This window comes from Myodes glareolus, chromosome 3 (assembly GCF_982192425.1).
Source record: "Myodes glareolus chromosome 3, mMyoGla1.1, whole genome shotgun sequence".
NCBI lineage: Eukaryota > Metazoa > Chordata > Mammalia > Rodentia > Cricetidae > Myodes > Myodes glareolus.
Window position 1 is genome coordinate 37,864,633 of NC_142028.1, and position 14,041 is coordinate 37,878,673.

General features: G+C 47.4%; 1 protein-coding gene across 1 annotated transcript; it reads right to left on the reverse strand.

Annotated features, from left to right (window-relative positions):
* Window positions 1–1,054: 1,054 nt before the first annotated feature.
* Arpc4 (actin related protein 2/3 complex subunit 4) lies at window positions 1,055–13,720 on the reverse strand. Its single transcript, XM_087904434.1, has 6 exons — window positions 13,550–13,720; window positions 10,756–10,874; window positions 9,743–9,854; window positions 7,820–7,915; window positions 6,293–6,463; window positions 1,055–1,957 (listed from the first exon to the last, which is right to left on the reverse strand). The coding sequence occupies exons 1-6, from the start codon at window positions 13,550–13,552 to the stop codon at window positions 1,952–1,954; spliced, it is 507 nt and encodes a 168-aa protein (XP_087760560.1). The 5' UTR covers window positions 13,553–13,720; the 3' UTR covers window positions 1,055–1,951.
* Between the last annotated feature and the right edge of the window lie 321 nt (window positions 13,721–14,041).

The following is a 14,041-nucleotide window of genomic DNA, read 5'->3' on the forward strand; positions in this document are numbered from 1 at the left end:
GAGGTCACAGAGGGAGTGTCACAAAGGGACAGCAGCCAGTCAGTCCAGTTGCCCCCACCCCTCCTTTCTTTAACACTTGTTCTTTTCAAAAGACCCTTTCTGGGGGCTGGTGATAGGTTTGCATACTGTGCTCAATCCCAGCACTAAGAAATAATTCCCTTCAAACCTCAACAAAAACTCCTTTGGCCATCCAGAAAGCTCAGCTCAGCTCTCTCTTACACACACTTTTTTAGTTCATTTGAGAAAATTATCTTTCTGTAGTCCAAGGATGGCCTAGAACTCACAGAAGTCCTGTTTCCAATTTCCCCCAGTGCTAGTATTACTAGTGTGAGTCAACAGACCTGGCGCAAAGCCGACCACTCTTGACGCTTTCTCTGATAGTCTCTTCTGCAAGCATACTTACCCCCCTCCACCCCAATCATGAACACCACTCTTCAATGCTTATTTACAGAACTCACTTTTTCTGGACCTGAGTTGTATCAGAGTATGAATGAGTGCCAGTACTGAGGTACAGCAAACAGAGGGATGGATCAACCACTGCTCACCACCATCTGTGTGGCAGGGCTATATAGCTCCCATTATCTCTACTTATTAGGAGACAATGAGAGAGGACCGCTTACTTCAGGAGTCAGCAAGGAGTCATAGGCACTATCTGATGAACTTCCTGAGTAACCTATAACTGTCCAACACCTGCTAAGTCACTAGTGGAAGTCAGAATTTGGGATAGTGTGGAGACTGATTCTGACAGCACAGCCAGAAGTCAGTCTCTAGCTCACAGGATGGGAGATCTGCAGCAAGCTATTTTGGACTGTGGCACCTGTAATCCTTACCCACAAAGTGGGATCCTGGTTTCTGAGGATACCTAAAGATAGAAGCATGATGTGGAAAAACACTGCTGTCTCTGTTCAGAACAACGGTGACTGACTGCAGTGAAGGCCTCTGGTCTCCCAATGACAAAGTTGTCTGCTGGACTGCTCCAGACCCAAGTGCCGGTCATACACGACTCCAAGAAATAAAAACCCCTGTCCTTCCACACATACACAGAGCACAGACCTCATGCAGCCCCAAAGGGGCAGGAAGAGACTTTAATTAGGGGAAGGGAGGATTCATCAGAATCAGAGACAGCGAGCGTGGGAGCAGAGGAGCCAGAGCAGGCGAGGCCCAGCTGGGCACTCAAGGACTCACCTCTGCACCTCCAGCACAGGCACTGTACCCAGACAGGCAAGCCTTGGGGCCTCTCAGCTGGGGAGGTGTTGGGGGGGGGAACTCCAGGTAGCCCCTGCAGCCAGAAGTTGCCTGGCTTTTGGACCCCAGCTCCTAGGTCTGCCTGGTAATCATGGATTCAGCCCTTGCTCCCAACCTGTACGGTGGCCATCTTCAGGCAGAACTCAGGAGGCTAGTAGAGGGTCCTTACCACCTCTACTGGGCCCAAGGAGGCTTGTGAGTACAACAGCAAGGAAGAGAGACTGGAGTCTGAAACCTCCCTCTCTCCCCAACTGGGGTAGCACAGGAAAAATAGTCGCCTTCTGGCTCCAGGCCCGCCCAGACCACAGCGACCAATAAGGTACAATCACTGGGGCCAGTCACAGCCACTGGAGGTGGAGGTTGTTGTTTAAAAAAAAAAAAAAGACAAAAAGGTTACAGTCTTCTACAAGCACAGAGTTTAGGTTTCAAGACATTTAAAAAAAAAGTCTGTCCCGGCCCAGGGGACTGAACATCAGAAGCTAGCCTGACCAGACAAGTGTGGCCTCGGGGCAGGTCCACTGCTGCCTTTCTGCACAACCAGCAAGCACACCACACCCGCCTCCCGCATCCGATGCCCACCCAACCCAGCTTCCTGCTGCTGCTGCTGCACTGCTGCTCCAGGGTTGACTCCAGGACACCGTCGCGTCGCAGACACGCAGACACAGGGAAGGCCAAGGGGGAAGGCCACAAGATCCAGCCAGATGATTTAAAACTGTCAAAGAGAATGACAGGCAATGAATGGGGGTTATTATATCCTGCCTGATGAGCCTGTTCCAGGTGAGTCAGCTCTGAGCTGCTCTTGTTCAGGTCTCTTAGTACAGGATCAGCTTTTGGCACTTCATGAGCATACTCTTTGTGAACCTCCATGTGGACACTAGGAACCTAACCCAGTCCTTGGAAAGAGCGACAAGTGCTCTTTACCACCAAGTCATCTCTACAGCTCCATGAGCACACTCTTAACCTGGCTGGACTCTGGCAGTGATCTGAAGGCACTTGCCTAGAACACAGAATTAGAGCAGGTTTTAAGTGCTGAGGGCTTCCCCACAGCTTGTTTGGTAACTGATGCAGCTTTAGACATGGGACCCACATGTGAAGGGCTGGAGGACTCTCAGCCAAAGAGAAAAGGACGAGGTCTAGTATTTTATGTTAAACTTTGAGTGATTGTCAAACCACATCAGGGCTTAGCAGAGCTTTCTGCTCCCTATGGTAGCACATTCATAATCCTAGTCTTTAGGAAAGCAGAGGCACAAGGTTCAGGTCAAGGCCATAGTCAGCCACAAGTGAATTCAGGGGCAGCCTGAGCTGTTTCTCTGTCTTCCTCCTAGAAAGATCAAAAGAAAGACAGGGAGAGCCTGGTGGTGGCACATGCCTTTTTAATCCCAGCACTCGGGAGGCAGAGGCAGGTGGATCTCTGTGAGTTTGAGGCCAGCCTGGTCTACAGAGCGAGTTCCAGGACAGGTTCCAAAGCTACACAGAGAAACCTTGTCTCAAAAAACAAACAAACAAACAAACAAAAGACAAAAAAAGACAAGGGAAGGGAAGGAAGAGAAAAGGAGGGGAGGGGAGGGGACAGAAGGAAGGGAAGGGACAGGACAGGACAGGAAAATGCTTTCTGCCCTCAGGTATCGCCATGGTTCCCAGAACAATCCTGGACACTTATAAACCAGAGACTGCAATGACTGAGCACAGCCCAAGACTGGGCCACATGATGTTCAAAGTTATGAATTAATTGCCAACTGTGAAGGTAACAGATGCCACTACCAAATTCAAATTTGGGGATTTGTTTGAACAATTTGTTCTGGCCTGGCTGAGTAGGCTTGTAGTCCCAGCTACTACAGTGGCTGAGGTGGGGTGACCGCAAATCTGAGGACTCCTGGGATTAAAAGTAAAAAGCAGGCTGGGCCAGGCCTCGAGCAGCATGAGCAAAGCCCTTGGCTTGGCGCAACTCCAAGCTCCAGAAGCAAAAACCGGGACAAGGCGGCAGTAATAGGCTGCAGCTGCCTGGTGGCATCCGCTTCCAGAGGTAAGTGCTACCATGTCCCACCAAGCCCACCTCAGCCGGGCGGTGGTGGCGCACGCCTTTAATCCCAGCACTCAGGAGGCAGAGGCAGGCTGATCTCTGTGAGTTTGAGGCCAGCCTGGTCTACAAGAGCTAGTTCCAGGACAGGCTCCAATGCTACAGAGAAACCCTGTCTCGAAAAAAACCAAAAAAGAAAAGAAAAAAAAAAAGAAAAGCCACTCTAAATTCCTCTGCTTTCAGTTATTGGACACTGGGCACTTCGAGAGCCTCACCTTAATTGCAACAAAATGCTAACATATGTCTCAAAGGTTTTTTTCAGTAGGTTTTATTTAATTATGTATGAGTGTTTCTCCTGAAGGTATGTCTGTACTGTTTGTGTGCCTGATGCCCAGAAATCAGAAGAGGATTTTAGATCCCCTGAAACTGAAGTTACAGATGGTTCTAAGTCATCACACTGGCGCTGAAAATCTTACCTGGTCCTCTGGAAAGAGCAGCAAATGCTCTTAACTGCTGAGCAAACCCTCCACCTTTCAGACTGTTTTTAAGTTTTTCTTTTTTAAAAATAGAGAGAACAAAAGTAAACAAAACAAAACCCAAACAAAAACAGAGAAAATGTGAGAAACTAGGGCTAGAGTGCTTTCTGGGTATTCTCCAGCACCACCCATGGAAAAAGGGGTGTGTGACTATAATCCCAGTGCTGGGGGCTGGCGGGGGCGGGGGGGTGCAGACAAGCAGATCCTGGGGATTCACTGGCTAGTGAATTCACAGCCAGTCTGCTGAAATGGCAGGCTCCAAGTTGAAAGAAAGACCAAAAACAAGGTGAAAGGCAAAAGAGAAGACCAATGCTGATGTCTGGGTGGCCCCTGCAGACATGTGCACACATGCATGTACTACATGTCCATGCAAAATACATTTCTAAAACTAATGGGCTGAAGAAATAGCACTAAGGTTAAGAAGACTTGCAGCTCTTCCAGAGGACCTGAGTTCAATTCCCAGCACTCATGTTGGGTAGCTTGCAACTGCTTGTATCTCTAGTTCCTGGGTAGCCAACTTGGTCATCTGGCCTCCTTAGGTACCTACACTCATGTGTATGTATGTATATACACACACACTTCAAAATAACGATTTAAAAAAACTAAAAAAAAAAAACAAAAACAGAACATAAATTTATTACACGTTCTGGGGTCAGGGCTTTCACTCAGACTCAGGGACCCTATTGGGCCAGGGTTTGCTTTTCAGCATTTTGTCTCTCACCGGTCTTATTTTTATTCCATATTTGTGGTCTACTCCATGGGACTGGTATACAGCAAGCCCAGGGACAGGATACTCTGGGAGGGCACCATTTGTCCCCCTATCACACACACACAGACACACTGGGCTTCAGGTCCTGTGAGTCCCACACCTGGCCCCACCTTTAGCCCCTGCATCCATTTCAGGTGTTGTTTGTCCACTCCCTCACAGCTGGTCTGGCAGGGGATGGTACAGCCTGGAAACAACACCATTAAACCCAGGATGAGCACCTAGGTTTGTTGTCCCAAGTTCTGAGCCCCTCTCAGCAAGAAGTACAGAGCTGGTTACTGCTCCCATTCCACTCTGGATTCAGCTGAAAGAGATTATCCCAGTACAGTCCCTACCCTGTCCTTTAGTTTGCCCACCTGTGAAGCTCAGACACATAACTGGGAAGTTCCTACACATTTACTTAACATATGTATAAGGTCCTAATACGCCTGACTGGTCAGACCTCTAGCCAAACTCCCAGTTTAAAGCAAACATGGAAACAATGACCCCACACATTTACTACCTGCTCCAGGCATGGGAGGGGCAGGCCTTATTTAGAGTGCTACAAGGTATGTTTAAACTTTACTGCCTCCATAAAATTTAAGTGCAGCTGGGTATTGGTGACACACAGCTTTAACCCCAGCACTCAGAAGGCAGAAGCAGGCGGATCTCTGTGAGTCCAGACTAATCTACATGGCGAGTCCCAGGCTTGTTAAGGCTACATAGTGAGAGACCAGGCATCAAAAACAAAAGACAACAAATATGAAGTACGAGGGCTTAGAGATGAAATCACTGGCCTCTCTGGAGTACCTGAGGTCCAGGGCCTGCACCCACACCAGTCAGCTCCTAAAGCTCCAGGTCACTGCACACCCTGTTCTGGAATCTGTGGGCACAATCATCTCTACCCCCCCCCCCCACCAGCACTCTCACATGATCTTACTAATGCTCAGCCTCCCTAAAAGGTGCACACTAACAGCAGCACCCATCACTGCTGTGGAAACCAAGGCTCCTCCAGCAGTTCAGTGAAGTGCCTGTGGGAGGCAGGAGGCAGGCCCACACTTGGGTCTGATTTGGGAGTATAAACAACACTGCCTTGTGCGCTGGCCACCCACAGGATAATTAAACCCCAGGAGACTGGGTATCATCTCCATTTTTAGGATTCTGAACTCCCCTGGGCTGGGTCTGTTTGCACTAGAGTAAGAAGAAAACATGAACTCTACCAGGGAGGGATCAACAGCTCTGAGAGGAATGTATCAACAAACCACAGACTGGAAGGCTACTGCCATCCTGAATCTCTAGACAAAGCTGTGCTGCCGGCTCCTCATGTAAACAACTCCTCCTCCCAGAGCTGTCCTGCAGCTGATCGGTACAAGTCCTGAGTAATGGGAAACATGTTGAAGAAACCATAGCAGTAAGCCTGAGAAACAGACACTGAAGAAAATATTTATGTCTGTTTGGGAAGTGGACTGATGATTAACTCTCCTATGGTCTCAGAGGAGTCACAAGGTACTTTATCTTCCTCACTCCAGGGTTTGAACTAGGACAGGTAGAGACTAGGCAGAACTGGGAAATACAGAATTCGTGCCTACAATTCCAACAAGACTGGCCTCTCAGACTTGCAGAAATAAAAACAAAAACAACCTGGGCTCAAGGATGAACTCTTTGACCTCGCTCATATCTTGTCAATGCCACATTCCCAGAACCCATAGTTTCTTCAAGCTCTGCTACGGATGGCAAGACCCTACTCACATTCTTGAGGAACTCCTCGGCCACAATGCGGGCCCGGGCATTGACAGACAGCTTCATCTCACTGATCTCTTTGTCAATCTCCTCCATGAAGTGGATTACAAAGTCCACCAATTTGTGTTTGTACATCTGCTCCGTGTGGAAGTTGGTGATAAGAAAGCTGATGTCATACCCCTGGGGAGAGAAGCCAGCAGGGAGGGGGGAGAAGAGATGAGACAAAATTAGCCCCCAGGGACACTTGGTTGTCATATCTTGTCCACTTTCATACAAAGCTTCCAACTGCTACCATCTTCTCCCAGGTTATATACTCGTCCTTTATTCAGTAATCCACTTGCTCGGGGAGGGGGCATATGGGTGCATTCACATTTTGTGTATCTGTCGGACCCAAGCAACTGAACCCGGTTCAAAATGTGTGCCAGTTCAGATGTCCCTGAAAGTCTGTGGCATAAACAGCCCTGTGTTCAAAATGAGCAAAGTGAATAAAGGGACCACCTATCTTATTTCAAAGAATCCAGTCCAATAGTAAAAAACACAGGAGAACTGACCCGGATGAGGACAGAACTGGAGCTGTTTGCTACAGGAGAATGTATGAGAAGAGTGAGCTCATTTACTCTAGGGCCCCAGAGGTTAGAGTAAGGACAGAGAGAGAAGGTGAAGAACCGACCAGCAGGGCTAGAGAGATGGCTCAGTGGTTAAGAGCATTGCCTGCTCTTCCAAAGGTCCTGAGTTTAATTCCCAGCAACCACATGGTGGCTCACAACCATCTGTAATGAAGTCTGGTGCCCTTGTCTGGCCTGCAGGCACACACACAGACAGAATGTTGTATACATAATAAATAAATAAATAAATATTAAAAAAAAAAAAAAAGAACCGACCAGCACATTTGGTATGTTGGATGATGGTCTTTACTGTTCTAACATGATGGCTGCTAGGTCGGTCACCAGGGAGTCTTGGCAGAGAGCCCATGGAGTGGACTCAAGCACCTTTAAATACAAAGGCAGGCAGCAAGCATCTCACTGCTTACTGGGGCTTTGAGAGGCGGGACTTAAGTTGGGAAAGCTTAGGAAGGTTTTTGTTTTGTTTTTCTTCCTTTCTTCTTCCCCTCTCTCTTTTGGAAATATGTATCAAAATGTAGCCTAGGCTGGCCTCAAACACATGGTTCTCCTGTCTTAGTCAAGAGTGCAAGAATGCCCACCACACCCAGTGCAGGAAGGATTTTGAAATCACTGTTTAGTCTGTGACTAGGTCCAAGATTCTGTGAAGGAGGGTACTGCACAAACCTCCCCCTCCTAGGGTTCTGTCTCCCTGCTACCACGTATGGCTGAACCAGTCAAGGCAGTGATACTCTGGAGCTGGAAAAGCAGCAGCCCTTGGCCCACAATCCCACAGACACAGGGAACAGTCGTCCAGTTACTTGCCAGCAGTGCAAAGCCTTGGGTTCCGTCTCCCATAACTGCAAAAATCAAACAATCCCGGGCCACCCAAAGACAGAACCCTGGTAATTACAAATACCAGAAGCATAGGTCTCACCTCCACAGGTTTCCTTCGAAGGATAAAGAAGTTCTCTGCTCGCATCATCATGAAGCGCATGAACTTATGGCATAAAATCTTCTCAATCTCATCAGCCTGGTGACAGCAAGAGAAAGATGGCTCTTCAGTCAACATGCAAAAACCACCCTGAGCCTGGCTTTCCAGTGCCAGGACCTCCCTACTGCAGAGAGGCTTGGTGGGAACAAAGACTGCTGACCTTTGAACTGCTAACTGAAGGGAGGACCTAGCCAGGGCATTTCTGAGACCTCGTCTCATGCCATGGAGGGAGCTCTGGCAAGCGAGTCTTCCATCAGCTCTAGTGGAGTCCACACCTGTATCTGAAGCTGCCTGACCTTCTTTCTCATGTCACTAGTGTGGCACCATCACCTGGGTATCAGAGACTTCCTCAAGGAATATCTGTCTTGACATTACTAAAATCCAACAATTTCAAAATCTCTCCTTTCTCAAATCTTCCAATTACTCCTGCATCTGGGCCATCAGACACCAGTAGAGCCACACAGCCTCCTAGTGTGTCCTTACCTTTTTTTTTTAACCCTGAAAGCTTTCAAAGATAAGAAGTTGCTAATCTGAATTTTGTAACATTGTTTTAATTATATTTTTAGGGGTTGTCTGCTGGGGAAGAAGCAAATGAAACTGTTTTCCTACTTAGGATACAAAGTTTCTCTTCAAGCCAGAAATAGAATCTAGGTCAAATTTAAAATAAACATTAAATAACCATTCAAGAGATACTAAGACAGCAACACCCAGACCTTTGTGATAGACATTTGTCAAATACTGCCCAAGGAAATGTGTAATAAATGAAATTCTATATATATATAGAATATATATAGAATTCTATATATAGATAGATATACAGAATTTATATATATAATATATATATATAATATATATACAGAATATATAAATTCTGTATATCTATCTATCTATCTATCTATATATATATGAATGAATGAATTGGAACAGAGAAGAAAGCTCACAAAAAAACTAAAATATTTATAATCAACCGATTTCCAACAAAAGCACCAGGATCACACAACAGCAAGAATTTTTTCAACAAACTGTGCTGACAACTGAACATTCACACGTGGAAGATTGAAACTAGACCCTTATCTTGTACCATATACAAAAATTAACTCAAGATGGATAAAAGACCTATAAGTAGATTCTCCAATTATAAAACTACTTGAGAAAATACACAAAGAAAACGCCATGATACTTGTCTGGGAAATTATTGTTAGACAGACATTCAGTTCCGATAGTTTCACCAGAGCTCTTGTTGGCATTTTCCTTTCTGATTCTGGATGTATCATCCCACCCACTGCTGGCTTACACAGTTGGTTCTAAGACAAACTAGAATCAGACGGTCTGCTCTCTCTCTTTCTCTCTTTTTAACTTTGTATGTTATGTGTGCGTGTGCTGTACCATCTATTTTTACATGAAGTGGCAATTTCAAAAACTATGGCTATCAAACCAGTGCTGGTTGGTACTGTTCTAAGTACGCACAACCATCATCTGTTAGAAACCTTCTCTGGCCCAACACCCAACCAGCCCCATGTCCTTGCCTGCTACATTTCCTTTTCTGTAATCCAGAGCAAGGCCTTTGAGATAGGGTTGCTGACATTTTATTCTACTGATCCACTTTTTGTTTTGTTTGTTTTTGTTTTTTTTCAGATAGGGACTCACTAAGTAGCCCAGGCTGGCCTTGGCTTTCCATCTTTAGTCTCAGATGTCCAAGTGCTAGGATTACAGGTATGTGGAACTATACCTGCCTCTACCAGCTTGCTCTGGCCAGTTATGCCACGTAAATTCCTGCAAGCAGGCTCTGACTCTAGCCCGCTGACCTTCCAGGCGGGACCCTGCTGTAAAGAGCACTCCTAACTATGCCCCTCCATGGCGACTCACCTGTTTCACAGCAATGCTGACCCGGACAGAGTTGATGGAACCCTCGATCAGAACCTTTTCTTTCTCATTCCTGCTGATGGTAACAGGTTGCAATAGGAGCTCTTTGCTACTCCTAAAAATACAAAATCAGAGGACCAAGCTGACATCATTGACTCTAGGCATTTGTAAAGGTACCCGTGGTTTGTAACTGTCACCATTTGAAAATGCCTATTGAAAACCTTGTATATCAAGTAATAACACAGTCCATCCTAACATTTCAATTGTTTGATTTATAGCAATCACTTTGGGGATGGGGAATATAGTTCAGCTGTAGAGTGTGTGCCTAGCATGCCCAAGGGCCTGGGTTCAAAAAATATGATAAATATTTTTATCATCTACGTGGTAACACAGCTTTATTTCAACTATGTACATCCCAGATTTTTTTTCCCTTTGCTTCTTTTGATTTCTTGAGAAAAGACTTGTTGTGTAGCTGAGGCTAGCCCTGACCCTATGGCTCTATTTCTATTGCCTCAGCCTCCCATGTGCTGGGATTAGCAGTCTATGTCATCTCTTGCCAGGTGAAATTTCAAAAAGGAAGAATATTTACTTATGAAATGAAAACCAGACAAGAGAAAAATGCATTCAAAGTACAGAGTATTTGGGCGTAAGAGGGTCTAAGCTGTCTGGCAGTTATTAATGATAAAAAGTAAAAAAGTCCTGATCCTTAAATTATTAATACAGAGATGTCATCTCTGGGAACTAAATCCTGTAGCCACCTCTGGAGCTGCCAGTGACTCAGTAACACGACTGGAGACACTTCTCCATAGCTCTGCTCTAAGAAACCACACTCTGGGGTAGGTCTGTCAACCCACTACCCTATTTCTGAATTCCAAATTGGGAACCACCATTCATCCAGCAGCAGGACACAAGTCACTGAAGGAATCTTGGCAGTTCTAAGACATTAAATTCATGAACACCTCCCCCCCCCCCCGACAGATCTACTCTTCTCAGCCCCACTCTGGCCTTCTCCCTACCTGACTTCGACCTCTGGCTTGTTGTGTCTTTCCACGACCTGGGAGGAGAAGTTCTCCAGGCAGAGGGCAGCCTGCAGTGTGGCCCGCACGGCACTAAGGTAGGGGCGGAGAGTGGCAGTCTGCAGAAATAAACCCAAGATTAGGAAGGACCAGAGTCTGCCTCACCGAAGCCAGTCGTGCCCCCCTCCCCCTGCAGCTCCTATGAAACAGACAGCACTGAGGCTTCAGGCAGTCATCACACAGAACACACTCTCAAGACACAGCCCAGTCGGGAGCCTAGAGCGGTGGTTCCCAGCAGCAAACAATTCTGCTTGGCATTTAGCAAAATGCAGAGAAAAAAAACAAAACAAAAAACTGACTGTTATGATCTAGGGGCGGGGTAGGGACTATGGACTTAAGTGGACATGGGCAGCATGGGGCATGCTCCCTAACATCTGGAATGCACAATAGAATTACCTAGCCCCCAAAGTCACCAGTGCAGAGGCTGGGTAATACTGGTCTAGAAGGGTCCATGTCTTCCACCTATTTTTCTACACTGACAGATGTATTGATCCATGCCCTGAGCATGCTGGGAGTTCAGTCAGATTACTTCTACTCTCAAATAGCTCAACTGGGATCACAAGGGCTAATGGAGGGAAAATGTACCATAACTAGATTTATATAAGTAAATTATACTAAGGAAGTTAGTTTGACTAGATACTAGATCAGGGAGGTTTTACAATGAGAAAAAAATAAAACGAGGACACTCTCAGTAGAGTGGACAAGGCCAGCTATAATCCTCATCTACATCACATCCCAGTCAAGCTCTCTCCCTCAGGGCTTATCACATGCTGCCCCATGACCTGCATCTTCCCTCCTCACTGCTTAGCTCAGTCCCTCAGAGCTCAGCTTATTGAGAAGGCCTCTTCCTTCCTCAAAGTGGTCTTTTCTACTTCCTCCCCCAGCATTTACCATAGTTTACGATATGTATACTTTACATATAATCCACAAGACATTTTCATGTATTTTGTTATACGAATTTTCCTTCACTAGATTGTAATTCTCATGGTCAACAGATATCAACTTTATTCAGTCATGCAGGCTGCAACTAGCTCAGTACCTCCTGGACACAGTGTCTTACAAATTTCCTATAGAGTAAATGAACACACGAACTATGAGAAGCATTGTAAATCACACAGATCAGGCTGCAAAGGCAGGCTGGGATAAAACCCCAGAGACTCTAGATGCCAGTCCAGTTAGCTTTTCTCTCAATGTAACAGGAAGCACTGGGACTTTCTAAGGAGGAAGTTACGTGACTTCAGCAGCACAGAGGCTCTCTGGAGAATGGAATGGAGAGGGAAGTGAGACTCAGAGCAGAGAAGAGGTGTGAGTACAGACTGGAGCAGTGGAGACAAGCAGGGGAAGTTGAACAAGTGAAGACAAACAGGACAGACATCAGACAGAGCGGGGGAAAAGCTAAAAACCTAACCTACTCCCGGTCAGTGGCCACGTAGCTCGGCATCAGGGTCTGTATAGGTTCTAGAGAATTCTATTTATATGTCAACCAAGGAAAGGCAAACTAGAAGGGAGAAAAATTAGAAGTTGTCTGGGGTAGTGGGTAGCATTGGAAGAGTGACAGAATGTTCTCTTCCTTGATTGTAACAGCAGCTGATTACTTTGTCCATAGCCAAAGAAAGAAAACTAAAAGCGAATTTTGGGTAGCTAGCCCTGTGATGTTTGCCTTTTGGTAAAAAGATGGTTTCAAGTACATAAACTTAAGCCGGTGGTGGTGGCTCAGGAGGCAGAGGCAGGCAGATCTCTCTGAGTTCGAGGCCAGCCTGGTCTACAGAGTGAGTTTCAGGACTGTCTCCAAAGCTACAGAGAAACCCTGTCTTGAAAAACTAAACCAAAACACAACAACAACAACAAAAATAAGTACAATAAACTTAAATGCTTAAAAATGAAAAGCTACCTCCTCAGGCAAAGGGAAACGGCTTTCAGATTGAGGAATCAAACCAGTAAGGACACAGGAGAGCGAACAAGTTTAGAAAGGTGGATGACGTTTGAACAAGAGGGTGTAATTTCAATGAGTCTCCTCCAGACAGTTCCGTCACAGGAGTGTGGCATACAGTTCAGTCTTCAGAACCGAGGTTATCAAACCCAGCATGACTGGGAAATGCAATAGGAAGAGAACCAACAGCACGGAACACCTACAGAAAACAAACCCGAGCATCCCCTAGCAGGAAAGGGCCAACCTTCACCAGCGTTTACACTCTTTAAGGTCAACACCGTACTGCACTACTAGGAAGGAGTCTGAATCACCACAGAACCTTCACTGAGGCCTGGAAGCAAAAGGCTGGAGGGACCGAGATGGTAATAAAGAGTGGACACTTGCCTCGGGGTGCCGTCAGATCAAGAGGTCAGGCGGGGACAAGGGGGTGTACTTAGCGAACCTCTACCGTGGATGGAGAGGAAGTCCCGCTTCATTCCTCAGCGGTACTACCTCGGCTGCGAGCCGCCACCACAGGCCTAGTAGCCCCGCTTCCTGCCTCCTTCGAACTTTGGGGAGAGGCCGTTCCTTCCGGGGATGCCAAACTTGGAAGCCTCTAGGCCCGCTCCTGCCCAGCTCACCACCCAGTTCGCCCCTTCCTCCTCGCCTCGGCCCTCGTCCCACCCTCTGCTTCCCCATCCTCATCGTGCCCCCGCATCCCAGAGCAACCTCCGGCCGCAAGCCCTGGCTGCAAACAGCATCTCCCCCAGACCCAAAGCCTCTCCAGGCAAGACACAAGGAGGCCCCCAGCCCCGGGTCTCTCACCATCGCGGGAGCTGTCTGGGCCGGAAAGCGGAAGTGCGGAAGTGCCCGGCCCCGCGACTCCTGGCCCTTTCGCGAGAGGCGCAGCCGCAGTCCCCGCCAGCACTTCCGGGGGGGACCATTTCGGTCAGGACCGGGGAGGAATTCGCGAGCGACGTTCGGATCTCCGGGACGATTTCACACTCGGAACGCTGGGACTTGCAGAAGGCCTGGAGTGACAAAGACGCCCTCGAGTTCCCTTGGGTCTCCATACATCTTTTGCCAGCGCCCTTGGTTCTTGTGGCCTTGGTTATAACTTTACCCCCCCATGTAACAATAGTACAGCCCGACCTTAGGTTGGGCACCAAATTAGGACAGGCCGAGCCGGAGAAGCCCGACGTTTCTTCCGGTGGTGCTCCCCTATCCTCTCCGGGCTCCTCCTACTAGCAGCCCTGGGGCTCGGCCGGGAAGCCGGTCCCTAGAGAGCTCGACTTTGAGCCCCGCCCTAGCCCCTGG